Below are 10117 nucleotides of genomic sequence, written 5' to 3'. Positions count from 1 at the left end.
GCATGATGGCGCCCAGCTCAGTCCCGGACACGCACCTGAGGTAAGGCATGGACAGTCCCCGGCGATAAAGTTTCCCGTCCATCATGACGTATCGGTGGGCTTGGTACAAAAGCTTCCTGGCCGCGGTTCGCTCGTTTGGAACCTCCCCGGTGGACAGGTAGTGGATCAGCGACCCCATCCATGAATTGGAGTGATCGACGGCATGGACGGTCGGAGTCCCTATGCTTGGGACGGGGAGATGGTTGACGGGGACCAGCCCGGTCAACTCGCCCTCTGCGTCGGTTGCCAACTTTGCTAATGTGTCCGCAAAGACGTTCTTCTCCCAAGGGATCTGGCGGATGGAATGCGCTGCGAACGCTTGTAGCATCTCCCTCGCTTGGGCTACGTACGCCGCCATTCGCTCTCCCTTGGTCTGATATTCCCCCGAAATCTGTCTGACTACCAGCTGAGAATCGCTGTATATTTCGAGGTTCGCCGCCCCTACTTCTCGGGCCAGACGCAAACCTGCTATGACGGCCTCATGCTCCGCCTCGTTGTTCGACGATTTGAACTGGAAACGGAGAGCATTTTGTAGCTGATGCCCCTGCGGGAATACCAGGATGATCCCGGCGCCGGCCCCGTTTTCGTTCGATGCTCCGTCCACGAAGATCTTCCAAACGGGAGAAATGCAGGCCGCGGGGGCACTCTCTTTTGGAGTGATCCCGGAACATTCGACGATGAAGTCGGCCAGAGCCTGTCCCTTAATGGCCACCCGGGGCATGTAAGATATATCAAATTGGCTCAGCTCCATGGCCCATTTCAGGAGTCTCCCCGACGCCTCAGGTTTCTGCAACACCTGCCGCAGGGGGTGGTTGGTTAAGACCTTTATCGTGTGGGCCTGGAAATAAGGCCGAAGCTTCCGGGATGCCGTCAGCAGACAGAAAGTCAGCTTCTCGATTAGTGGGTATCTAGACTCGGCGTCTAGTAACCGCTTGCTCACGTAGTACACCGGGAGTTGAGTCCTCTCCTCTTCGCGTACCAACGCGGCGCTGATGGCGTGTTCGGTTACGGCCAGGTATAAGTACAAAAGTTCTCCTTCGACTGGCTTCGCCAGGATGGGGGCCTTGGCCAAGTGCTCTTTCAACTTCTGGAAGGCTTCTTCGCACTCGGGTGACCATTCGAACCGCTGGCTTCCCCGGAGGACGTTGAAAAAAGGGACGCACTTGTCCGTGGCCTTGGAGACAAAACGGCTTAGGGCGGCCACTCGCCCCGTCAGGCTTTGAACGTCCTTGTGCTTCCGGGGAGAGGCCATGTTGATCAGGGCCTTGATCTTCTCGGGGTTGGCTTCAATTCCTCGGAAACTCACAATAAAGCCCAGGAACTTCCCGGATGCGACGCCGAAGGTGCACTTCTTAGGGTTCAGCTTCATCCCGTACTTCCGGATAACCGCGAAGGCCTCCGCCAAATCGCTCGAATGTTCCCGCGACGTCTTGGATTTGACCAGCATATCGTCAATGTATACTTCCATGTTTCGACCCAGCTGGGCCCTAAACATTCGATTGACGAGCCTCTGGTAGGTTGCCCCGGCATTCTTGAGTCCGAAAGGCATGACGACATAGCAGTAGATGCCCTTGTCAGTTTGGAAACTGGTGTGCTCCTAATCTGCCACGTGCATGGAGATCTGGTTGTAGCCTGAGTAGGCGTCCATGAAACTCAAGATCTCGTAACCGGACGTAGCATCCACCATCTGGTCTATTCGGGGGAGCGGGAAACAGTCCTTCGGACATGCTTTGTTGAGGTCCGTGAAGTCGATGCAGGTCCTCCACGTCCCGTTAGGCTTCGGTACTAAGACCGGGTTGGCCAGCCATACGGGGTACACGGCTTCGCGGATGAAGTTAATGGAGGACAGCTTCTCTACCTCCAGCTTGAGGGCCTCGGCCCTCTCCGTCCCCAAAGGTCTGCGCTTCTGGCGGACCGGGGTTGCGTTTGGGTCAACACTCAGCGCGTGGCATATGATGTTACGGTCGATCCCGGTCATATCGGAGTGCGACCATGCCAGAAGATCCTGGTTTTTCTTGACTTGGGTGATAATGGCGGCCCGAATGTCTTCCGGCAGGCTTTTTCCCACTTGGATGACCCTGGCAGGGTCGGACTCGCTGATGCATACCTCTTCGATTTCGTCCATTGGCTCAAGAGTTCGTTCCTCTCCCAACCGTGGGTCCAGATCGTCTTCGTCCCGGATAGCTTGCTCGGGCTGGCGGAGTGCCGGCCCGACGGGCTCATCCCGGACCATACAAACAGGACGGGCAGAGATATGGTAGCACTTCCGCGCGCTTTTCTGATCTCCGCGGACCGTCCCAATCCCTCCGCTGCTGCACGGGAACTTCATGCATAGATGGCGGATGGAGGTGATGGCCCCGAACTCGACCAGGGCGGGCCGGCCAAAGATGGCATTGTAGGCGGTTGGGCAATCCACCACCACAAAGGTGCAGAACTTGAACGATTGCTGCAACGCGTCTCCCAGAGTAACAGGCAGCTGGACCTTTCCCATGGGGAGGAGTGCGTCTCCGTTGAAGCCGTAGATTTGGGTCGGGCACGACGCCAGATCAGCCTCCGTCAGGCCAATGGCGGCAAAGGCGGATTTGAACAACAAGTTGACGGAGCTTCCGTCATCCACCAACACTCAGGACACCATCTTGTTGGCAATTTGAGCATCTATGACCAGTGGATCGTGGTGCGGGAAATGGACGTTACGGGCGTCGTCTTCCGTGAACGTGATGGGGAGGTTCATCAGTTTGGGGCGCTGAGCGGGGGCAGACTTCTTGGTCATGGTCCAGCTCGCTCAGATAGCGCTTTTGATCATTCTTCGAAGGGCCCCCTAGGTGGGGTCCGCCTGAAATGGTCGACACGTGCCCGTCCACTCGAGGGGGCGCTGCCCCAGAAGGGTAGGGCATCCCAGGACCGGGGGCCTGCGTGGCGCCAGCCCCCTGAGGGGTCTGTGCCGGGAACCCTTGCGCGTACCCTCCCTGGGGCGGGTATGCACGGGTCGTTGCCGGCGCCGCGGACTGCGCGGGATTTGCTGCCATGCCCGGGACGCCTATGGGCATACTTACCCACTGATGGAGGTGTCCTAGCTTGATGAGGTTTTCAATTTCATCTTTGAGCTGCCGACACTCGTCGGTGGTGTGGCCCACATCTTTGTGGTAGGCGCATCGTTTGCTGGTGTCTCTAGGGTTCCTCCCCCCCCTAAACATGGGGCTAGGTTTCCGGTAATGGACCGCTCTTTCCGTAGCCAGGTAGATGTTTTCCCGAGTATCCACCAAGTTAGTGTATACCGAGTATTGGGGCTCATAGCCCCTCTTCCCTTTTTTGGCCGATTCCGGCCGGTTCTGTCCTTTGCCGGCCCGCTTACTCCGAGAGGGATTCACGCTTGCCTCGGTTACCCCGGTCTGCGATTGCTGGGCCACGACGGGGGCCATGCTGTGCCCCGCCGGCGCGACACCATACCCGGAGAAGGGCGTTGACTGGGCCGGGGCGTACCCCGAAACGGCAGGACCGTACACCGCAGGCGTGTAACTAATGCCGGGCGCGACTACCCCCCCGGGACGATGGGGGGCGATGCGTAGGACTACGCGGGGAAATGTCCCGCACCTCCCGGAATCGTCTGAGCGACTGGGTGAGGGGCCGAGGGCCACCCGAAGGCCTGGATCTGGGCCTCCTCCCAGTTGATGAATCCTTGGGCCCTCCTAATAAATTCTTCTAGGGTGGCGGCTTTACTGCGCTGCATGTCGTCCCAGAGCGGGGAACCGGCCCGGATTCCAGACTGTAGTGCCACCAGGCGCTGTCCGTCGTCGACCTTCGTCTTGGAGGCTTCTTCAGTGAAGCGCTGGATGTAGGCCCTCAATGTTTCTGCGGGCATTTGCTTAATATTGGCGAGGGCACTGATTTGCATATCCATCCTCATGGCGGCCACGAATTGCTTCCGAAAAGCCGACTGTAGCCCGGACCATGTTTGGATGGACCCCGGTTTGAGCCTTTTCCACCACTTTTCGGCGGGACCGCCCAACGTGATGGAGAAGCAGAGGCATTTGCCGCTGTCGCTGACGTGAGCCACGGTCATGAGTCGGTTGTACCGGGACAGATGATCCCTAGGGTCCGTGCTTCCAGTGTAGGCGGTGAGATTTGGCATCTTGAACCCCTTGGGCAACACGGCGTCTAAGATATGTCTCGCGCACGGCTCCTTGTCCTCTTCGTCGGAGTCAGTGTCCGCGCCCTCTTGCTTGCGGACCAAGCGGTCGGTGACCTTTTTTAATGCTGCCATTTGCTCCATGAGCTGCCTGGCCGCGCTGTCCTCCAGGGGGATTCTCTCGTTCCGTCTGTCGTTTATGTCGTTCCTGAGGTCTCCGTTTCGAGGAAGGATTTTGTGCTTGCGGGCCCGCTCTTTCCGGGCATTCAGTCCCTCACGTAAATCTACCCGGGAAGTGTCGTCCCCGGAGCTGAGAATGTCACGATCCACGCGGCGGGGTCTTTCCCGATGGTTCTTGTTGACCGAGGCACTCGGGTGCAAAGACTTTTCCCTCCCGTTCGCCATTGGGGCGGGCCGGGGCTGATCGTCCTGCGGCCGTACCCCCTGCGGATCGATTGGGTGGCCTCGTCCTGGGACGGGGCACACCTTCTCTTTCCTAGGTAACGGTCGTGAACGTGCCCCGGCTTTACTGACGGGGGTAGTCTTTTTCCGAGTCGTCCGTCGCTCCTTGTCTGGGACTTTCGGAGCCGTGTCGGGGGGAGGCTCTGGGAAACGGATCGGGCTGGCCCCCCTGGGGCCCTCGGTTTGCGCTTGGGGAGCGGGATGTTGCGTTTCTGGGTGCGGGCCACCTGCGGGGTTGGCCGCCGGGCCCTGCGCGGCCATCAGCGCTTGCAGGGCATGGAGAGACTCTTGCACCCGGCGGTGCGCCCTCGCCTGCTCAGCCATCCTGGCTTCCTGATCCTGGATCTGCTGCCTCAGTCTAGTCACCTCCGGGTCTTGCTGATCGTCGCGAGGGACCTCGGGATCCGCAGCTTCATCATGATACTCCCCCTCGTTCTCCTCCTCATAGTACTCTTCTTCGTTTCCTACTTCGTACTCCGTCTCATCCTCGTAGTCTTGCGACTCGTCTTGGTGAGATGTCTGAGGAGGCACGTCTTCAGGCAGGTTTTGAGGGACGCGCTGAGAAGGCAGTGGGTCTTCGTTGCCCTGCTCCGGGTTGGCAGGGTCGAAGGTGGTGTTACGAGTGTTCACCATCGTAGTAAAGGCCTGACGTTGGCGCTAGCTTCCTTCAGCTCTCAACGAAAGCACCAAACTGTTAACCGAGATTTTCGGCAACTATCCTAAAGAAGGATATTTACTGATTATAATAAAGAGAATAGAGGATCGACACAAGGTTTTTACGTGGTTGGGGCGTTAACTAGCCTTAGTCCACGAGTCTGTATATAAATCTGTATTAGAGCTAGAATAAGCTTTTACAATGGAGTTGTTTAACTGTATTTCAGCAGAGTTTCTGCCCTTTTTCTCCCCCCTTTCTATGGAGCATTACAACTTATATTTATAGAATGAAGGGGACACCAGGTTTGGGCCGGGCCTGACCCGGGTCCATTTGGAATATGTGTACAGGGGGCCTTCCTAGTAGAGGTCCGAGCTAAAAAGATATATAGTACATCAAGCCCAAACCAGCTCAGGCCCAATTAGTTGCCCTGAGATGCAAGCATTCTCCCGACAAAACGGCACTTTGGCTCTGACCACTTCGAATCACGAGGCAGATTCAGGGGACAAGACCGGTCAGAGTACTTGGCTGCGCAGTCCTGACACGTCAGCAGACAATCCCAAGGAGACCCTTTCTGCAGGTGAAAAGTGGGGGGACAAGACCCACGCGAAATGAGGCGGCTACAGTGTCCTGGACGCCTGGCCCATAGCCTGGGGATGAAGCGGTCCAGGTTAGTTTACCTTGGGCCCGCTGCGTTTACTTCGGGCCCGGACCATTCTGGGTCCGGGAGCGGGACGCGATGATCCGGGGCACTCCGGACAGTGCCGGGACCGTTCGAGCCGAATCATGAACCCGGAGGTACTTCCCGGACCTTTCTGCACAGGCCCAGTCCGTAGTCCGCGGGTTGGGCCCGAATACCGAACCGGCCCCTCTGACCGTGGGCCGGGGCGAGGGCCCAAAACCCTGAGAGGAAATGGGGATAACAGGTACCAAATATGTACGATTTTAAAATATAAAGTATCATATGAGCATTATTGAAAATAGCAAAAACACAGGATAACAAATGGTTACCTACCCTTATATTTATATCAAATATTTTAAACTGATAAACAAGCAAAAGTCTTTATCTTTACATTTATCAGAATTAGAAAACACTCAACACCAAAATCAATCTAAATATATTATCTTATAATAGTGCCTTATTGGATAGCAGCTCAGGAAAAGATGGCAAATTATTACCAATTCTTTTATTATTATTTTTTCCAAAATTTTCCAATCAATGATCTCTTTCTAGCACAAACTTAAGCTAAGAGTCAAACTTCTCCATGTAAAAAAAAATGCAGAAAAATGAAAATGGATGACAAATATGAAGAAGAAAATAAAATAAAAGAACAAGATAAAACATATAGAGAAAGAACCAAGAGGCAAATAAACACTCAGTATATGTAAGATCACCCAAATTTTGAAAAGATTTTCTTTTTTATTTTTTATAATTGATGTCTCATTTCCTCATAAAATATTGCCAAAAATCAGTTGATTTTCCCATTCAAAACCATAAAATTGGAAAAAAGAAACTGATGTCGTTTTTTTATTCTTTTTTTTTAGATTGTAATTTCCTCTAAACAAAATGCACTACAAGACCATTGTAATAACTGGACATGAAGCAATGTACCAGGAAATATATTAATAGATAGATGGGCAGTGTTTTTCTAGTTTATAACTCAAATCTCAGTACAGATATACTCATGATAAGCTCATTAATATGGTTATATATAGCAGGTACAAGCTGCAATAGTCAAAATCCAAACCACAATATCACTCACAAGTGAAAACAAACACATAAAGCATCAAAGCTCACAACTTAATAGTTTCATAAGCAGATTAGAATAGTATCCCAAACTCTATAGCAGCAGCACCACCACCAAGGCATCATACCAAATTCCTATAGAAAATAGATTAGATTATAACACAGTAAAAGTGCAGGTGTTACTAAAATTAGATTTTCATGTGTTGGGAAACTTACAATAGGGTGTGATTCTCCAACGCTGGTTATCTCCTTTGTTCCACTGCCACAGCACTATAGTGGTTCCATCATGTACACCTCCAGAATGCTTATCACCATGAAAAGCATCCACGTTAAGGCGAATGTTGTTGACCATCCTAACGGGCCTGAAGCCATCGCCTAGGTCCTTGCCTTCGGTCCAAAGTATGGATTCATCGAGAACATTTGAGTTGTATGGTATCAGCTGTACCTGCATATGGAGAGGGGCAATTTTTGATGTTTATAAACTTGTTGTGGAATTGGGAGTGATGAAATATGCAAGCTAGTCAAACATAATGGCAAAGAAAGTTTGATTATATGCATAGACAATTAACCACATTTCTCTCAATCCTATCACTGCATATTTTTAATAAATCATGATTAAAGTTATGACATGTCGAACATTAGAGACACACAAAGAAACCACAAATGAGGATTGGCTCTCTCTTATTTCTTGTTACAGGCAATATTTAAGGTTCTGAAATAATGACAAGTTCAACGTTAGATTCAGCACACCGCAGCACGATGAAATGGTTAAAATATGAATGACATGATTTTGAGCGTGGATAAAGGTTCAATAACTGTACTTCTTTAACGTTTGCCTCTCTATTAAAATACAATGAATAATGGAAGGAACATAACAAATGGTTGCTTGCAAGCATAACACTAGCAATTTATGAAAAAGAGAACATCTAAATAGTCGAGTCTCCCAGATTATTGAGAAAAGACAAACTAGTAATTAAAACCACCTCATCAAGTTTCTACATGAAAGTTGATATTTCCTAAAAAGATTATTTTGCTTCAGTGGTATACCTGTAAGTGTAAAGTGTTCCTTTTAGGGACAATAAGAGACCTAACGGCAAATTATAGGATAGTTCTTGAAGAGAGTGGCATTTAAATAATCATCCATACCAAGAAGAAAGTACACCTCCAAATGCTAAAACATTGTGCAAAGTGATATATGGGAGAGTGGCATAAGTTGCGAAAATATAAGAAATCAAATGATCTTAAATCTCTCACATGATTCGATCTGGAAGTAGATAATAATGGGTCTTCTGAAAGAGATTTTGCAAATATTTACATATGTATGTACTGTGTGTGTAGACATAATATAAGCAAAGAGAAAACCCATCAAATTTATAAGGTACTGTGTCAGAGCTAAGGGCTGTAGTTTTAATAAAAGAACTTGTAGATGCACCCTTTTGCAGCATGATGTGGTTTGTGAGCTATATGTGGTCAATCTGAGTTAGTACTATTAAATTGGCCATTGATGCAACTAATGACCCTGCTATGTCAATGTACTTAGTTATGAACTCTGTGTTCTTAGTTTTTCCTTGCTTATGTTTATGTTAAAAAAAAAGATCAGTGGAAACCTGACCACACGCTATTCTAATGGACATCCAGCCCCAAAAAAGCAAAATACTTAGAGAGGTAATAACTCAAACTCACAGCAGCTAATGGGATTCGATCAGAGAATCATCTTAGTTTCTTCATTCCAAACTTATTACTAATTATATTATAATTTAAAGTTAGCTCCAAAATAGTTCATTTCCCACTAACACAGAAAGAAATATTTAATAATGATCAAGTGATTTCAACTCATAAGGTTTTAAAGAATCAAGAACCAAATCACTTCATAGGTAATATTAAATAAAGAGATTATATTCCCGTGATATCTTACAGGATGAGTAGCTCCAACGGAGTGCTTCATAGCCTGACCAGTAGCCTTGTTAACCAGAGCAAAACAGGGAAAACCTTCTTCATCCTTCACCCTAGTACTGTACTTTTCATCCTTGTACCAGTGCTGCAATCCAATCATCATAACATTCAAAACCCACAAACAACTCCTCAAAAATGAAGGATAAAAAATGGGTTTCGAAAGTCAAACCTGTAAATCATCGGAGGGATTAGACTTGGCAAGAATGACCTTGCCATCTCTAATGGTGAGCGAGTAATTGGGCTCGGCTTTAGTAAAGACCTTAACAGTTCGCCTCCCATATAGCTCAGACTGAGAACCCTGGTGGGTATTAGTACTGTGATGAGGAAGAAAAGAGGGCAAATGGGGACGAGAGTGATGATCGCCATGGAACCCAGGCTCCTCGATCGGCGCTGGCTGCTCAAAATGATGACCCACGTGGAGAACGTTGGTGGAAGCGCCGTACTCAGGTCGGTGATCGAAGGAATCAAAGGGTGGTGGGCGATGATCGAAGGAAGGAGGAGGAGGAGGAGGAAAGGAACGGTCTTCGTAGGGAGACTGATGAGAGGAGTGGTGGACATGGGTTGCAGGTGAGTCATGGGGGAAGTGGGAGGAGGTCGGAGGTGGTGGCGGTGGGGGTTGGTCGAAGGAAGAGTAGTGAGTACCGGGAGGAGGGTAGTTTGGTCTTTGTCGATTATCATCGCCGTTGTCGTCGTCGTCGTCTTGGTCTCGGCGGTGGTGGTGGTGGTGGTGTGTGGTGGTGTGGCCATATGGGAACTCCATTGTTGGGATTTTGTGTTGAGAGGAAGTAAGTAACTAACGTGTCTATTAGTAGTTGTGGTGGTTACTATTTAGACTAATTTTTTGTTTAGAAAATAATAATTAAATAAATAAGTAATAAAAGGAGAATATTTTTATTTATTTATTATTTTTAAAAATAATAAAAAAAAGGAATAATTTTTTTTGGGCCCATTATGTGGTGCACCCCAAAAAAACCATTCCATTGTACCTTCTTGTGTTTTTAGTTCTTCTATGGTTTTTGAATCAATTTTTTTTTGTAATGTACATTGTATTTATTTATAATATCTCCAAATTTTCAAAAAATTATAAGGAATGTTTGCTAATAAAGTACCAAATTTTTTACTTTTTAATCTAAAATAT

The 10117-nt window shown here is 49.3% G+C and overlaps 1 protein-coding gene across 1 annotated transcript; it reads right to left on the bottom strand.

Annotated features, from left to right (window-relative positions):
- Positions 1 to 6862: 6862 nt before the first annotated feature.
- Positions 6863 to 9780, bottom strand: LOC133824708 (ricin B-like lectin EULS3). Its single transcript, XM_062257676.1, has 4 exons — positions 9149 to 9780; positions 8942 to 9064; positions 7243 to 7471; positions 6863 to 7161 (listed from the first exon to the last, which is right to left on the bottom strand). Coding segments are annotated over exons 1-4 (945 nt in total). The 5' UTR covers positions 9740 to 9780; the 3' UTR covers positions 6863 to 7159.
- Positions 9781 to 10117: the final 337 nt, after the last annotated feature.

Source organism: Humulus lupulus, chromosome 3, assembly GCF_963169125.1.
Source record: "Humulus lupulus chromosome 3, drHumLupu1.1, whole genome shotgun sequence".
Taxonomy (NCBI): Eukaryota; Viridiplantae; Streptophyta; class Magnoliopsida; order Rosales; family Cannabaceae; genus Humulus; species Humulus lupulus.
This window is presented reverse-complemented; position numbering and strand designations above follow the sequence as displayed.